Source organism: Pipra filicauda, unplaced genomic scaffold (assembly GCF_003945595.2).
Source record: "Pipra filicauda isolate LSUMZ 115617 unplaced genomic scaffold, ASM394559v2 scaffold125_size2111803_pilon, whole genome shotgun sequence".
In the NCBI taxonomy this organism is placed as follows: Eukaryota; Metazoa; Chordata; class Aves; order Passeriformes; family Pipridae; genus Pipra; species Pipra filicauda.
Window position 1 is genome coordinate 1,421,118 of NW_024103718.1, and position 18,076 is coordinate 1,439,193.

Genomic DNA, 18,076 nt, shown 5'->3' on the forward strand with positions numbered 1-18,076 from the left:
GACAGGAAAAGTTGCCTCACTTTCTATATTTGGTATTGTGGAAGCACATGTGGCTCAGGTAGCATGAGGTACTTCACTGTTGCTGTGCTTGCTGAACACTTCATGTTGAAGAGAATATGCATAAATTACTATTAAGTTGCAATTTGTTAATTTATAACTTGTTCTTTCTAACAGGTTGATAAAGCCTATGACTACCTCATTCAGAATTCGTCATTCACAAGCAACATCGGCTTTACAGTTACTGTTGGCAGCAACCGTGGAATCTACCTCAGAGATCCGGCCCAGATAGCTGCACCATCTGATCATGGGGTTGGCATAGAACCTGTCTTTCCTGAGAATACAGGTAGGAAAGAGCTTTTGTATGTGAAGGTGGGTGGGAACATAAAAGCGTGATCTTGAAGCAAAAAGTTCTGATAATGAGGAGTGATAGGAACCTGTACTGTAAAAGGAGTCACTGTAACTCTAAATTTCATGGTAAACGAAGACACAACTAAAACTTTTCCATTCTAACCTCAGACTTATAACTGCAGTGCTTTAATGTTTTGGGAGAGTCTGTTGCTTCATGCTTCCTCCCACTGAAAGAATCTCTGTTCTGTAGAAATTTAAAGTGAAGTTATGGGACTAGGGAAAAATAAAAAAAAAAAAGTCAAACATTCCTGATGTTTCATGAAATTATAGAACTATAGGGGCTTTATTGTAGATAACTCTTGACAAGGGATGATTACTCTTCTAAAGATGAAAGCACTTACCCAGAAATTAGTTTCTCAGTTGTTTAAAGAGTATAAATTTTAGATTTGGACTTTAAGTTTCCACAACCTGAGAAAAATCTTGTTTAACAATCTAGACTTCCATTCAATATCTAATAATTGATAATCATAAATATATCTAGGGGCAATACAGCAATTGATACGGGTTTTACTTACAGAGAAAAAGTAACTTATGCAGATCAAAATAAGATTTGACATCTTTTTTTTCTGTAAACTATTTTGCCCTGCTTTACTTTATTTAATAAAAATTGGAACTCACTGAGAGACTGAATTACATTGTATTTGAAAAATGAACCATGTGAGAGCTTGTTACTGAGATTAATTCCTTTCCTAAAACTGGAGATTCTCAAGAAGGTTGGCATGTGGCAAAGGGGTGAGTTTGCTTAGGGGAAGAAAGGGTATTATTTGGGACGGGTTACTGACTCAGAATAGCTTACTTATTTGACAGCTTATATTGCAATCAGTGCATTTTTAAATTTAACATGTGACACAAAAAAATGAAGTCATCATACACTAGACTCTTCTGCAGGAAACAAACAATTTGAAAACAATTAGGCATTTGTAATGGGTGAGAAGCTTGTAGCATGCTGTTGTTTCCCTAGTACCTGTCTAGTTGTTATTTCTGTGCTGTGTCTGGTGTCTTCAACAAGACTGAGTTTGAGAAACTGTAGGAAGTGGTTAAGGGACATTCAGTCCGTCTGTTGAAGCTCTCTTAGAGCTTTTCATCTATCCATAAAGGAATTACATCTCATTATAGAATGCTCCTTTCTCTAATAAAGATGTGATGAAATGTCTTGAAAATTAAGCTAAGCTTAATTAGGAACAGGAAACCTGAAAAAAGTTTTTGGAGGTGTTATCTTTGGAGCAGGAAGTTGGTTTTTAATAACTAAAACATTTCAACTGGGTTGGATACTTTCCTGGAAGCTTAGCACTTTTTTTGACATAAAAGCTAATTTATAGAATCTGACTGTTTGCAAAGTCAAACTAGATTATCATAGTAATTTTTAAAAGATTTTTCTTCTTGCTTAGGTTGCTCGATAATGTAATTTGGTAATTAACATAACCTTCAGAATCAATGGGATTGCTTTTTATTGTATTTCTCTGCATTAGGCAACACTTTATCTATAGAAGGAAGTTTATAACTACTTCCAGACTATGTTGTGGGTAACTGAAGCATTTGCTTACCATCCTACCTTTGACTTTGTTGGGTTTGACTGTTTTAGGGGGGAGGACTTTCAAAGTTGGATACAAACTTTATTTTACTGCATACTGCTGCTATTCTGTTTTTCTCAAGTTAAAAGAAGTAATGTAGAACACTGCCCTTTGTACAGAATCTGACGTCCAAGTGCCCTAAGGAATTGATTCCTATTACATTTTATTGACGTGTGCATTTTAATAGTAAATGCTGCATTATAGCAGGCTATGTGCCCATATTTGTGTTATTGACTTGTTTCTTAAACTTGTTTCTTGACAGAAAATACTGAAAGAATATCTCTCCAGCTTCATTTAGCTTTAACCTCAAATGCACTGTGGGTCCAGTGTCCTAGTCATTTAGAGCTCATGAACCAGTGTCGACACATAAATATTCGTGTGGATCCACGTGGCCTCAGAGAAGGAGTACATTATACAGAAGTATGGAAATATTGGTGTTCTAAGTGAGATTGTGTGCTCTTTGCTTTTCATGTGGTCTCTATCAACTTTTTATAGAAGTAATTTTTAAGGAAATAAAGTCTGTGTGCTGTATAGACCAGAAAATAGTGCCACACTCCATTTCACTATAGAGGCTGAAGCCAGGGTTCAGCCATGGTTATGCTATACAATGTTGTATAGCACATGCCAGTAGGACTTTGATTATCTATGTTTAAAAAATAAAAATATATAAAAAATATAAACCAAATAAATAACCATTGATTAAGTTTTTTCCTCTGGATATATTTTAACCTTTGACTATCTGTCTCAATTGACAGACACTGTTATTGAGGATAGAGATTTGTGCTTTTATGAGGTCTTAAATATTTCTTCCGTGGTGGCTTAAGGACTGGCTTGGCTTTTGTGATGTTGCCATGCAATCTTAAATGGACCCAAGATTTTGCTTTGGCTTTAGAAGTTGCTCATGTGATTACAGTGATGTAACATATTTTCTTGTTTCCTTACCTCTACTACATTCCATTTTGGAAGGCGAAGGAGAAAAGTGTGTGGTAATGGCTGTGTACTAGAAGATGTAGCTGACTTTGAGTATCTACATTCAAATTTTGTCAAATTTTAATAACAAAGCCATTAAATTTCTCCTTCACTCTCCCAGTCATCCTCTTTTACTCCTGCGAAAGTTACCCGCCAACAACAAATATTTTTCAGCCCTCTCTATCCTTATCACTAACCTTATATTAACATTGAAATGCTTTCATTGCATTGGACTTGATCATAATAAAGATGATACCAGCTTTCTCTTTCAGAGTGCTTGCTTAAGATGTTTAGAGTTGCAAGTCTTCTATGGTACCACTGAGAACATTTTAGCAAAGTCACTGTGAGAGTGGTGAGATGCTGGAACAGGTTGCTCAGAGAAGCTGTTGGATGCCCATCCTTTGCAGTGTTCAAGACCAGGTTGGATGGGGCTTTGAGCAACCCAATCTAGTGGAATGAGTCCCTGCCCATGGCAGAGGAGTTGGAACTTAATGATCTTCAAGGCCCCTTTCAACCTTAACCGTTATGAGATTCTGTGATTGAACATATTTTTCAAAGATAGTATTTAAAGCTTGGCTGTGAAAAGCATGGTAAATCAAATTATATTTTTTTCTAACATAATCCTAGAAGACAAGAATAAAAATATTTTTTATATAACAATAAAAATATCTGAACTAAAGTAAGTCTGTTTGGGACAAATTCTGAGTTGAAACTAGGTTGAGCTTTTGATATAGGAACTGTCAAATGTGCGTTGAAAGTTTGGAGACTGTTGGGGAAAGACTGAAATGAGTCAGTGTGAAAACTAATTTTTTTTTTCCTCGGGGGTTGTTGGTGTTTTATTATTTCTAGGGTGACAGTGGTCAAATGGCTTTTTTTTTCTCAGTGATTATTACAAAGATTCAAAATACTCTGCAAGTAGTTTAAATTGAATGTTGTCTTCTGTAGTTTAGTTTTGACCAAAGATTTTAAGTAGTTGTATTTATTTTGTTAGGTGTGTGGATATGATACAGCAACGCCTAATGCAGGCCCTCTGTTCAGAGTTCCAATCACTGTTGTTATACCAACAAGGTCAGTAAACCCAGAACTCTGGGAGTTCTAGAACTTAATAGTAACTCTGTTAAGGGAGTAGACACCTGAAAAGATTCTTACAGCAGACAGGCAGCTGTGACATTTTCATAGTTTTGGTCCTGACAGCCAGAAGGCAGTGTGTTCTGGTGGGCTTAGCCATGGTGGCAGCAACTTCCTGCTCCATCAGAATACAGATGCTTTCTGGCTTGTTTTACAAAGTATCTATCAATGTACTTACTCATACTTGTAGGTCAACTGGAGTTGGCTTTTCGTTTCTGCCTGGTGGACTAGAGTACACAGAGGCAGAGGGCATTATTTGGCCATTGTACATTGGCAGACACTTTGGTCATGACTTTAATACAGGGAGTTTACCAATAGTATTGTGTCCATCACTGTTTTAAACATGACTTCAGCAATGTTGATAGAGAAGGGCAGTATTTGATTAAACCTGTCTGGTGAACAATCTGCCCTGAGGCAGTGAGGGGAGGGGAAGTAACTGTTCTCTGACTCGTTCACAGATATATTGCTTCTTTCATGCCTTAGCTCACTTCAGTGGCAATTCACTCAGCCAGGAAGAGCAGATCCACTGAAAATGAGGATTCTTTGATACTTACGTTTAAGTGCTGTAACTTCAGGGAGGTGGGGAGGGTGTTTACTTAGTGTGGTGGAGCTGATGTTTTACATCTTTTGGATACGTTGTGCTGTCAGATTCTGTACTATTATGGATTAAAATAATTGGTGCTGAGGACTAAATATCCTCATTGTAGACATTTTTAGAGTGTTTTTGCATTTAAAAATACTTTAAATATTGGCTTCACAGCTTGTTTGACTACGATTTGTGTTTTCCTTTTGACATACAGAGTAGATGAATCATCAAGCTATGACCTGACATATACAGATGTTCATTTTAAACCTGGTCAGATCCGAAGGCATTTCATTGATGTTCCACAGGGATCTACATGGGCTGGTGAGGAAATAACCACCTTAATTAAATAAAAAATCACGTCTGTCAAACTTGACAAAGTTATTTTTAAATCATTTTAAGTTCTGCCTGAATCAATACTGAAGGATTCAATCCATGAATATGTAAAATATTTATTTGATTTTTAAGCTCTTAAAGGAGTGATTGTGAATTATCCTATGTTTTTTAGTATAGTAGGTCTTAAAGAAACCAGCAAATAACAATCTGAAATGATTTCCTATACCTGGAGGAATGCCCCATGTTTATGGAAAAGTATTACTGTCTGAGGTTTGTCTAGTTTTTAAGGTGTATGGATGCAGTGTTGAAAGATTTTGAACTGAAGAAAATGTGATTTTCATAAGGGGCAAGTAACCTGTAATTTGGAAAAAGGAAAAAAAGGGGTTTTTTCCTCGTATTCCTGCATGAAATTATTAAATAATAATCCTTTCAAAAATCTTTCATTTAAACAGAAGTTAATGATAAGACTCTTAATTTGGAATTCAGTACTCTGTCCTGTACAGATTGTACTCTGTAGTATCTGATTAATTTTCACCATTTGTGAAACATAATGTTTCTTTTAATTTTTCTCTGAATGTAGTTAGTTTGCCTTGATCTGAAAGGGTCTTGGAAAATAACTGATATATAAGCATTTTTCACATATGGAGCCACTTGGGCTGCTGCATAACTTCTTAAATTACAAATGACTTGGAAAAGTAGTGTTTCTCTGGTGAATCTCTGCTTTCCTTCTAAAATTCTCGGGTCTTGAAACTAAACCTAATTTCTTTTTCTGTAACCTAGAAGTGACAGTGAGTTCATGTTCAGCTGATGTGACTGCCAAATTTGTGCTTCATGCTGTTCAACTAGTGAAACAAAAGGCATATAGAAGTCATGAGTTCTACAAATTTTCATCCTTACCAGAAAAAGGATCAGTGACTGAAGCATTTCCTGTCTTAGTAAGTTACTTAGGGTGGTGTGGGTTAAATAAAGTATCCATGCATTATAACGTTGTTCTGGATTTTTTTTTCCAAAGAAAAACCCCCAGCCCAAGAAATCATGTGTTTGTTACAGTAGTTAGCGCATCTGATTTTCAGTCTGATAGCTTTCTAGGGTTTCTGAGCTATTTAGTAATATAATACATGTTAATATCTTCAGTTTGTTTCTACTTGTTTATACAAAGCAGTTTGTTTCCTTTTCAAGTAGGAACTATGACTTTAGTTCAGCTGTAGTTCAGCATATTTTGCCTTTAGTGGTTAATGTGGTAGTCTGGGACATCTTGATGTTTAAGCCAGGTGATAGCTGGTAGAGCAGGCTTAGCTTAGATAATGCTAGCTCAAGAGTCCAGAACACAACCTGGGAATGAGCTAACAGTTCAGGGGTGTGGATAACAGAGCCTCCTTCTAAAGTTTGTCCCCTGCCTTGCTCAGTTTAGTTGTATAGCTCTAAAGCCAAAGAGTAGTTATAATTTCTGTGCTATTCAGTCCCTTAACCTGTGTGAAAATGTCTGGTGGGGGACCATAAGCTAAATTGGTCCCACTGACACGTTATGAATTTTATCATATTAATTAAAAACCAAAACAAACAAAAAACCCCACCAATCAGACAAAAATAAAATCAACCCAAAGCTCTCAAGCTTCATGTCATCTTATTTAGGCAGGGAGTGGGATCTCTTTTTCTAATAGGTGTTTTCTGGGGCACATATGTTAAACTCATCTATGACCTAACCTGTCTGCCTAGTTTGAAGGATAAGAAAGGAAAAGGTAACCTTTAAAAGCTTTACCAATCTGTGTAGGGTATATCCCAACACCCTTTGTTCTGATGCATTCATCAGTCATCCTGGTTTTTTTGGAGCTGTCTTGTGTTTTTTAATAAAGTATGTCTTATTTGGTACTGTACAAATCTGTACAGTTGGAGTAAACCGGACATAAGAGGTCTTTTTTGAGCTGTACTCTGATGTTTTTGTTGTCTTGGGAGAAGGAGGTTGGGGATTGGGATCAATAGAAGAGGAAGATGGGAGCTTGAGTCTAACGTTGTGCTTTTTTTTACCCAGGCTGGAAAAACAATTGAATTTTGTGTTGCTCGGTGGTGGGCAAGCCTTAGTGATGTTAGCATTAATTACACAATTTCTTTCCATGGTGTACTTTGCGCTGCTCCTCAGCTAAACATGGTAAGTTTTCCAGAGTGTTTATTTTTAATTATTTTGAAATCCTATGGTACCTCAAAAAGGAAAGATTTTTCCTTCTTGACTGTATTTAGAAAGAGTTAAAGTATCTTATACATGAGATGTTCAAGTTCTCTCTTAAAAGTTGCAAAATAGTTCAGTCCCACAGAAATGCCCATTACCATTATTTATGCTTTTTTTTTCTTTGCCTTTTCATTGTTAATCAGTAGTGGGAAGAGAAAGGAAAAGAACCCAAGCAAAACCCCTAAACTCAACACCAATAGAAAAAACATACTAAAAGGCTGAAATTGTAAATACGCTTGCACTAGCAAGTGTTTGTGTAAATAAATTTCACTGGGCCCACAGTTCTTGAACTTGAATATCTAGACGAACATTGATAAAAAGACAATACTCTCAATATCATATTCAGAATAAAATTTAATTAAAATTTATTTTCTGTTCAGTATTTTATTGAGATTAGCTTGAGAGTCATCAAGCTGATTGGGTTGAGGGTCATCATTTAGGGCAGTTGAAGGCACAGTGGATGGGTCAGTGTCATGATGACTAAGGCTCTGTGACACTAAAGGATTTGAAAAGTTGCTTAAAATGTTAGTATCATAAGTTACAGTACTCTGTCTTGGTCCTATATTTTTGCTGTCCTATGCAAGCTGGCTTAGCTTGACACTGCCTCACTCAGGAGAGAGCTCTTTGAGAGCTGATAGGGAAATACATACATGAAGCAGCACCATGCCAATTTATCCTGGCTCCTCTCTTTTTTTTCAGCTGAAAGCCAGAGCAAATTATAGTTGTCCCATGGGTGAATTTAGATGTAGTCAGGCTCTAAGAGCTGAATAAACTGGGGAAAAAAGAGTGGGTGCAATGTGCTAAGGTCCCGGGGTCTTCAACCAGTAGAACAATAAAAGAAGGATCTGGTGGTGGTGGTGTGCACAGCAGCTGCCCCCAGCCCAGCAGGATTACGTCAAATAAATAATGGGGAGTTAAAAATGAGAGAATAGGAACAGTTTTGCTCTTCCTTTTTGAGCACTGGTGACTTTCATAAATTAAATTTTAATAGTGCTCATGTATAGTCTTTGTCATGGGATACTGCTAAAAAGAAAGTTTTCAAATGATTTTGCCCATCGCTAGGTCTGTCTATGTAGTATTGTTTCTCTTTTGCAGAGTTAAGGTCTTCTGTAATAATAATCCTAAGAAGCACAATAAAATACTTGCTTTAATATTCTAGATGAATAATACTTGTATATGTTGAGTTACGTATTGAAAAAAAATCATCCCAAATGCACAAACAAAATCCAACCTTGCTCAAAGTATGACTTGTCAGTTCTATGCAAAGTCTTTATATATTACATATATATATACTTATAATAATATAAGTATGTAAGTATATAAATAAAACTGTAGCCCCACTTGCTAAAGTTTTGCAAGTCCTGGTATGTCTGCTGTTGTAAAATAGAGAAACACTTGTGATACTTTCAAAATCATGCAGTGTTCTTGTTAAAGTGTAAATAATTACAGCTTGTGTTATATTTTTGAGGGATATAACAGGTAGTCCACATCTGATATTATAAGTGCACAGAAGCCTAATTGTTATATACTCTTTTTATAGCATGCTTCAGAAGGCATCGTACGATTTGATGTTCAGTCCCTGTTGAAATATGAAGATATTGCTCCATGCATAAATCTGAAAAGCTGGGTTCAAACGCTCAGGTAGAGTTTCTGGGGAATTGTTTGGGGAGAGTGGGAAAACTAATTGTGCGTAGGGTTAAAACAGTAACACGTTAACAGTGAAATTCAAAATTACGTCAATATTCTTGTCAAATTCAAAGTAGCTTTGGAAGCATCAATTAATTTTTCAGCATTCCCTCTTTTGGTTTCTTTATGGTGACTTCTTTCCATACAAATTAGTTTCCTTAAGCTAATTTTAAAAAAAAAATACAAAAATATTCCATTGCTTCTGAAGGAGGCACTTAGAGGTAAAATGCCTTTTAATATCTAAAAGGCACTTTAATACATAAAGAAACAAATTGTAGAGTTATTTGGTGCTACTGTTTGTTGGCTTGGGTTTATGGGGTTTTTTTAAGCAGCTGCTTCAGATCCTGCCCAGTTTTGACATGGGAAGACTCTTCTCTCTTGCTTGATTAGAAGTGTTTTTGTAGGATCTAGTGCAGAATTTTTTGTGGAAAGCTGTTTTTATCTTGTCAGTTTGACAGCAATACTGGTTTGGAGGAAAGGCTTTGTTGGAAAATTCCTAAACAGTGCAGCAATTATTACAGTTGGTCACTTCAGAAGGATAAAAAAATGCCATGTGGTTTAAGCGATGCTTTTAAGATGTGGGACAGATGATTTCATAGTGCTCAGTAGTCCAAAGTTTTCCTTTATTTGGGCCTGTCAGTGGAGACCTGGGGTCTCTGTCTGGAGGTTTTGGATACTTGTAACTGGAATTGAGGTCATTAAGAGTTTACTGTTTAATGAACTTGTCACCTAATGTTATATTCAGAAATACTCAATTTGATATGCCTTAAGTGAGGAAATAAAACAGTCCCTTAATATAACTTTGCCTCATTCTTGGTTTGAAAAATGGAGATGCTCTTAAGTCCTTGTAAAGTCTTTAAGGCGCTTGTCTGACAGTAAATGAACTGCAATTAAGTAAACTATGGAGAAATACTTATGCATTTAAATTAAGGCAGGAATAATGTTTCTTGAATGAACTAAAGAGTCATAACACAGAGAAGAAAAATACTGAATGGCTTTTCATTCTGTCTCTTGTTTCAAATGCTTGGAGGCAGGGTGAACGTTAGGGAGGTGTATCATGTGTGGTATTACTCGGTTCTTAAGTCTTCTGTCAGCAGTCTATCTAGTGTCTGCCAGACTAGGAAACCTGGGTTAAATGGACACGTGGTCTGACTCAGCATACACCTCTTACTGGGTGACTAGTCTGTGCTCTTGGCAGTGAAAGAGTTGGCAGAATCTTAGAGAAAAATTCTGATCATGTAGTTAAAGGTTGTCAGATTGAATGAATGAAATGTAAACTTAAATTATACCAGGCCACCGTGATTCTGCTACTCTTTATTTCTGAAGCTCAGATTTTCCTATATCATTATTATTTAGTTTATATTCTTTGACGCTTAATGTCTAAAGTGTTTGTGTTGCCCTGAGCAATGGCTTTTCCCAACTGTTTCTGAATTAACATACACTCTCTGTAGTGTACATTCTTCTATATTACTACTCAGATTTCTCAAGGCCTCTTATAGCTTCTCTTATGATACAATCTTCTATAACAAGGAATTATCAACTGTTTGTTCTGTCTCCTAATTGCCGTACCATTAATCTTTTTGTTATGAATACAAGTGCTGATTTCAGTATGGATACTAGAAGTGTAACCTGATTTTTTTTTTTTTGTTTCCTAAACCTGAGTCTGGTTTTCCTTTTTTTTTTTTTTTCAAATGACCTTTTATTTTGAGTTTTAGACACACTTGCTACATTGGCTTCTTTTTTTTTGGCTGTGTCTGTAATGTCATTAAACCTTGTTTTTGAACTGACATTAATTTTAACTGAGGAATATATGCTGCCTGGATAGTTACAATATTTAAGAGATGTTATTGCATTTGCTGAATTCAGTTGTACTTCAGAATATGCTTCTACTTAAGACAAATTTTGGTAGAGGATACATGTTTCTTAAGAGTACCTTTTGTTGTTTTTTTGTTGTTTAACTGCAGACCAGTGAGTGCAAAAATAAAACCTTTGGGTTCCAGAGATATTTTACCAAATAACCGTCAACTGTATGAGATGATTTTGACATATAATTTTCATCAGGTAAGGTAACTGTTTTTTTAAAAGTCAGTGATAAGTACAGCATGTTTTCTAAAACCAGATAGATCTTAATTTTAACTAACTTCCTGTCAGAAAGGAGGTCTAGATTCACACTCTGGACTCTACATCAGCATTCTGATTTGGTCCACTTAAAGAGCTGCTGTTGCATGAAATGGGCCACAGTTCAGTTATCTTTTAGAATATGTGTATAAGGATTGTACTTGTTTTATTCTGTACAAGATTAAATGCCTTGACCTTTCTTTTAATAGCCTAAGAGTGGAGAAGTAACTCCAAGCTGTCCACTTCTTTGTGAATTGTTGTATGAATCTGAATTTGATAGTCAACTGTGGATTATTTTTGACCAGAACAAAAGACAAATGGGTTCAGGAGATGCCTATCCACACCAGGTACAGAGTAATGTATATATTTTACCTTCTGTTTTCTGCAGACAGTGAAAATTTTCATTCTTTTTCACCACCTAGCCCTGCTGTTAGCTCTTAATATTTCCTGATGCATAGATATAATGTTCTTATGTGTTCTCAAGAAGACATAGTCAATGGTGATGTATTTGTCTTTAAAAAATTGATAGGTTTGTGTCCATTAAATAGAACATGATTTTTTTTCCTCTTTTAAGGAAGGAGAAACAGGAAAAGCTGTTAACTTATGATTTTGACAGGCGCTTCTCAAGAAGTGAATTCAAAATCTTGTCTTTATGTGTCTTTATGTTTGGGGTTTTTACAAAGACAATACCGTAAACTTTTCTATGTGAGGTGGAAAGAATCCATTATTTTTCTGTAGTTTGACTTGTCTGCTGTTAAATCAGAGGTTTCTGTATCCGTGAAGGCTGTGGTTTTCTGTGCTGGTGCTTTCTCCAAACAGCTTTTAATGCTTCAGCATGGTTTTCTTCTTGTTTCCGTTTTTCAAAAGGGAGATTTTTGCACAACACTTGTAGATACTGTAACCTCTGTGGAAATCTTAATGCTTTAACAGTTTGTGTGTCTGGATCATGGGGAAAGTAGGCAGGAATTAAAAAAAAAAGGAAAAAAAGAAGGAAAAAAAAAGATGTAAACATTTTCCATGGTTTTATGGTTTTGAAACTTTTTTTTTACTAATCTAAAATCCAGTTGAACTTCATCAATAAAATGTTTATTTTGATAGATTGATCATCCCAGAAGTGTACAAAAGATAGTTTCAAAAGACATGCTTTAATGTTTATAAATTACTTTCAGAAATTGCGTTAAACTTCTATTCCTTAACCTGCACTTTTAAGATGCTATAAAATCTAGAACTCTAGAAAAAGTACTTTGTTACTTTCACCTGGTGGACCACCATGCTGTAACTCTGTGGTATTGTGCATCATGGGACAATTTTAAAGCAACTCAAAATTAATTAATCCAGGAAGAAATAGCAACAGGAAGCATGATTCCCTAACTAGGAGAGGGATATTCTGGGAACAGGGTAGTTCTGAGTTACTGTTCCTTTCCTCTTGGGGCTGCCTTTTGTATTATTGCAGCAGCAGCAGAAAGGAAACTTAGCATGCCGCTGCTCCAAACATCCACATTGTTGCCCTTTTAGATTGACTGAAATGAAAGAATGTTTTCAAAACTAAGAATTTGATAGTCTGGAGGTTTTTTCCTTGGGTGATTTGATGTGGGGAGGGAGAGGATTCTTGGTTTTGTTTGGGGTTTTTTTGTTTGTTTCTTTGTTGTTTGTTTTTTTTTTTAATAAATGGAGATTATTTATCTGCATATTTTTAACTGAGTGACAAGCTCAGGGCAAAGAGTCTGTCAGCTCTTTAAACTGCAGCCATAGATCTCACAGGAATACTGGGTCCCTCAGTGTGAAAGTTGGTGGTATTTGAGACAGTAGGAAATGTTCTGTGATCTCAACCCAGAGCACCCAAACATAGTACACTGAAAGTGTATCAAGGCAAACCTGCAGAGGTTTTGAACTGAAAGCTTAACAGGAATTCTGATTTGTGCCTGTTTTGTGGTCTGAAAACTTAATTTTTTTTCCCCTCAGTACAAAACATGTTTTGGCTGCTATCCTGTCTTGAAAGCACTCTGTTTTCAGGAGATTCCAAAACCAAGCAATCTAATATATTTAAATAGCTAGAGCTATATGGATCAAGAAGAACATGACAGTTTTATTTCTGGGGTTTGTGTTTTTTTGTGAATGGTGAAATATTTAATCTGGACATTTATGAGAACTTCTTTCTTTCAGTATTCTGTGAAACTGGAAAAAGGAGATTACACTATTCGGTTACAAATTCGTCATGAACAGAACAGTGAGCTGGATCGCATCAAAGACCTTCCATTTATTGTTTCTCACAGGTTGTCTAGTACCTTGAGCTTAGATATTTATGAAAACCATAGCCTTGCTCTCTTAGGGAAGAAGAAATCCAACAGTTTGACATTACCACCAAAACACAGTCAGCCATTCTTTGTTACATCTCTGCCTGATGACAAGTAAGTTTCCGAAGTCCTGTTTTTCCCATCTACGTCTAACCAGCTGCTTCTGCACCTAACTAAAATGATACTTGAATAGTGTCTACCTATTCAGGCTTGGTAATTCCTCTTGTGTTGCTCTTTCACTATTTGGCTTCTTCATTGTAGTTTTCATGGAACCTTAATTAACCTGATTTTAACACTGAACTTACTTTCTTTGAACAGAATACCTAAAGGAGCAGGACCAGGATGTTATCTTGCAGGAAGTCTTACACTATCTAAAACAGAACTTGGAAAGAAAGCTGTGAGTATATGAGATGGATGACAGTTTCTTTTTCTGAAACTTTTGTAGCAAGTGAATGGCATGCCAGGAAGTACTGTATTGTATGGGTTTATTACTTTAAAGAGCGTTAGGTTTAGTAATATATAATGCATTTTAGAAGCAGTTGTTTCATTATAAAGTCAACATAATTTCTAAGTAGCTCTAATTTTATTTTCATCTTCTAATTTCAAATTTAGTTGCATTTTCTAAATTGTGTCTTCTAGTTCTTTCACTCTGAAACCTTTTTATTTCTAGGAGCAACTGCTTTTTTGTTGGCATGGAGCCTTTAAAATTGATTTTTATAACTCCATAGCTTACTGTAATTTTTGAATGAAAAATACATGCATCTGTAGTGTTTTGTGCATGTTGGTTCTGTAACAAGCACCTATACTCTTCCTTGCATGCATACAATTTTGAGCAAAAATACGTGTTTTCTAAATACCTACATGTTACTGTTACCAAGTAGTAGGAATTTTGCTGGCTCGAGTACATAGATGTTCTTACCTGCTACACACTGATGTTGTCAACCACTAGTATGACTGTATGCTTCAAAGCAAGAGATAAGATCTTTGTGTGTGATGCTAGAAAAACAGCTGTAGGGTCTTTTTGCTCATAATGCAAGATCCTGTGAAAAAATGGGTTTTAACTTGTATGGCTTTCTAGTGCAACAGTGATTGTAGTAAGCACAACTATTTTCTGTGTATCTGGTGGTACAGTGTTTAGAAGATTCCCCTAGCTATTTTTAAACAGATGGCATACCTGAGATTAAATTTTAGTCAATCCTGGTGATTGTTAGTACTTAAAAGGTAGTTCATCTATGTCTGTATATCGCTAGATGTGGCTGAACAATATATATAAATTTAGAGTATGTTTTCATACAAAATAGGTTTCTGTGAGTAGGGGGGCATGTACCTTTACATCTTGTCTAGCATAAAAGTTTAGTTCATTCAGTCTGATTTGGCTGTAGCTAGTACTTTTGGGGCAGATTGCGTATAACTGCAGGTGAGATAATGTCTGTCAGGAGAATTTACATATCAGTGAGGAAAAATCCAGTAACTAGGAACTCTAAAATACCTAGTTTAATTATTTCTTTGTGATTCCTGTGAGGTTGTAAGTGTGCTTTTAGGAAATCCGTGGTAAGTTCATTACACTAGTGTAGTATAGTTTCCCTAACTAGAATTTTGCACTTCCTTGAACTATTGGTTGTGATTCTTGCCCATTTTATTTTAAAGCCAGACTAAGTGGCTATGTACAGTAGTTTCTGTGATAGGAAGTAGGAGATAGGTAGATACTGCCTGTCAAATTTCATGTGATGGAGAAAAATTTCTTTCTCGGAGAGAAGTTCTAGCTGAGGCGTGTCTCATGTCATAGTCTAAGGCATTACTGTTATGGTCATGTTTCACTGGAAAAAGGATGGGATCGAATAGCATCAGATACTTTCTGCTGCCTTTAGTGAATCTCAATACGTACCAGGAGACAAAAAAGGAGGACTAGGCAGCAAAGTTGTCTCTAAGTCAGCAGGTGGATGCAAGGTAAGGGAAAATGTATCTAATTTCTGTATATTTATTATGAAATACAACAATGCCAGTAAACAGTCAACAATCTAAAAACTAAAATTCCGAGGCTCAATTTCTGTAATTTATTAATTGAAGCTAAGTGGTTAACAACACTTGCTTATCTTACAGGAGGAATGGACTGTATACACAATGATGCATTGTTTTATTAATTTTGAAAACATGAAAGAGCATGCTTTAAGAGCATGTTTGAACATAGATGTGACTCTAGAAGTTGGCAATCTGTAGGTTGAAAGTATGACTATAATTGTACAGAGAAGGTGTCTCCATCCTGTGTGGTGTGTGCATGTTTTCTTACAGTATGTTATTCTAACTCCCAGGGGCAGTCTGCAGCAAAACGACAAGGAAAATTTAAAAAGGTACTGAATGTTAGTTTTTGAAAAAGATATGCTTAAGTCTTTTTGCATATGACTTAAAGAATTTGTCTACCAGTCTTGGTTTTTAATTTGTCTCCTTCATCTACCTACTTAGACCTGAATTATTTATTTCAGCACCTTACGTATGTTTACTGGTAGAATGACAAAACACTGAGAGGCACGTGAGCATGTGTATACTTTTGCAATAAGTGGTGTAAAATGCATGTGGTGATTAGTGGCCTGTATTTTTTCTCATTATTAAATATTCAGGAATCTTAAGTGTTTGTGGTCTAGATTTTCTGAGGCAAGTGTTTCTGCCTATTCTGTCTGCAAATTGAGAATTGAATACGAACCTAACCCATTGATATAGAATTGAGTAAATGAATATCTAACTCTATACCCAATCTACTGAATTGAGAGTTGGCTTCATTACAGTCATAAAAACATACTGTAGGAAGCAATATTTTCCTTAGGTGAGATGGACTTGGTGGAAAAGTCTCTCAGTTCATGTTTCTACTTAAATTGAATGTATTTTGTTACAGTCTAGAGTTTATACAGTTGTGTAGCAGGTAGTAGAATTTACAGAATGAATTTTGGAGTACATATAAGATATTTTAGGTAGGGGGTGAGTGACTTTTCAATACAGCAGCGTTTAATATTGTACTTTCTTGTATTTTTACATCAGGTAATACAATAGTCTGCCAGAAGTCAGAGTGTGAAACAGTTTATTAAAAGAATGCAAAAAGTCCTCCGTTAGACTACCTTTATAAAGTTACTGGGTTTTTTCTTGTTAGAAATAAGATCTGAGAACCATGGATAACTCAGTCTGTTGCCACATTCTGCTATTTTGTTAACAGTGAATTTATAACTGAACCTGCTAACTTACTCTGGTTTTGGTGTAATAACTGTGTGGGAATGTGATTAGGCTTTACAAGGAAGGATTTTAGTGCACGTTGCTGAATTTTATTTTCATATCTGAAAATCATGCAGATCACTTTTAGTAAGTGAATGCGGATCACTTCTAGTAAGTGAATGCAGATCACTTTTAGTAAGTGAATGCATGGCTTCCTGATGAATAGGGTATAAAATCTTCACAAAGTGATTCTCTAACAAGGGAGTTAAACTCTACTCATAATTTAATTTGCATAACAAAACCTGTTAAACAGATTAGAGGTTTCATGTTCTGGGGTTTTTTTCTTTTTTTTTTTTTTTAGAACAGAGATTTGTGTTCAGATATACTGAGCAGTATACCCACTCGAAGTTGAAATAAAAACCGCTGCTCTTGTTACTTCCATCTATTACTCATCAATGTACTAGCAGCAAATAAATAAAACACAATGCATTTCACAGCATTGTTCTGTAAGACCTCTATTAATTAATGCATTTTTCTGAGAATACAACTCCGAGGCCTTCCTAGTTTACAAGTTTCAATACTTACCCTGCCCTGTCCTAAGTTTACATGCAGGTAAAATGTTTTCCAGCAGAGAAAACTTGGGGTTTTTGGGGTTTTTTTTGTGACACAGTTGATCAAAAAAGTATGTGTAGACTTTCCGTATTTTTCACAGACTAGTCCAGGCCCTCTTGTAAGATTAGGAGTGTTAATTTACATGTGACATTTTTATTTTATGTGTGGGGTTTTTTTGTTTTGGTACCAATGACTAGTCTGTGGAAGGATTTTCTTGTTGTTTTGGGGTTTCTGGGTTTTGGGTTTTTTTTAGTTGAGGAGGAATGGAACTTGTTAGCTTGCACACATGTGCATGACACTATGAGAGATCTAGAGCAAGTATTTCTGGTTGTTTGAAAGTACTTCTGTTTTCACAGAATTATAGAACCGCTGAGGCTGGAAGTGACCTCTGGAGGTCATCTGGTCTAACCCTCCTGCTTGAGCAGGGTCTCCTAAAGCTGGTTTCCCAAGACCATGCCCAGACGGCTTTTGAGTATCTTGAAGGGTGGAGACTACGCAACCTCTCTGGGCAACCTGTGCCCTGCCTAGTCACCCTCACTGTGAAAAAGTGTTTCCTGGTGTCCAGAGGCAACCTCCTGTGTTTCTGTTCATGGCCATTTCCTCCAGTCTTGTCACTATGCACCACTGAAGACAGTCTGGATTTCTCTTTACTCTCCCCCTGTAGGTATTTACACAGATAGAGGAGTTCAATCCCCAAATGCTCCACACCCCCCAAATGCCTTCTTTAGGCTGAACAGTCACAGCTGTTTTGCATCTTTTTCACATCTTCATGGACCTTCACTGGGCTTGCTCCAGTAGATCCACATGTCTCTTTTACTGGGGAGCCCAGGACTGGACATAGCACCCCAGGTGAGGCTTCACTGTTGCAGAGCAAAGGAGAAGAATCACATCCCTCAACCTGCTGATAGTAAGTGTAATGCAACCAGGGGATACCATTAGCCCTCTTTAC

At 36.2% G+C, this 18,076-nt stretch overlaps 1 protein-coding gene across 2 annotated transcripts in view; it reads left to right on the plus strand.

Annotated features, from left to right (window-relative positions):
* Nucleotides 1-18,076, plus strand: part of TPP2 (tripeptidyl peptidase 2) — a 56,002-nt gene that overhangs the window by 19,460 nt on the left and 18,466 nt on the right. Inside the window, exons 13-24 of one of the 2 annotated variants that reach the window (XM_027730760.2) lie at nucleotides 175-343; nucleotides 2,242-2,399; nucleotides 3,940-4,016; nucleotides 4,877-4,983; nucleotides 5,776-5,930; nucleotides 7,025-7,141; nucleotides 8,760-8,860; nucleotides 10,870-10,966; nucleotides 11,233-11,370; nucleotides 13,187-13,431; nucleotides 13,636-13,714; nucleotides 15,627-15,665. In XM_027730760.2, the coding sequence (XP_027586561.2) occupies nucleotides 175-343; nucleotides 2,242-2,399; nucleotides 3,940-4,016; nucleotides 4,877-4,983; nucleotides 5,776-5,930; nucleotides 7,025-7,141; nucleotides 8,760-8,860; nucleotides 10,870-10,966; nucleotides 11,233-11,370; nucleotides 13,187-13,431; nucleotides 13,636-13,714; nucleotides 15,627-15,665 (1,482 nt within the window). The remainder of the gene's footprint in view (nucleotides 1-174; nucleotides 344-2,241; nucleotides 2,400-3,939; nucleotides 4,017-4,876; nucleotides 4,984-5,775; nucleotides 5,931-7,024; nucleotides 7,142-8,759; nucleotides 8,861-10,869; nucleotides 10,967-11,232; nucleotides 11,371-13,186; nucleotides 13,432-13,635; nucleotides 13,715-15,626; nucleotides 15,666-18,076) is intronic. The other variant, XM_027730761.2, reaches the window with a different exon arrangement.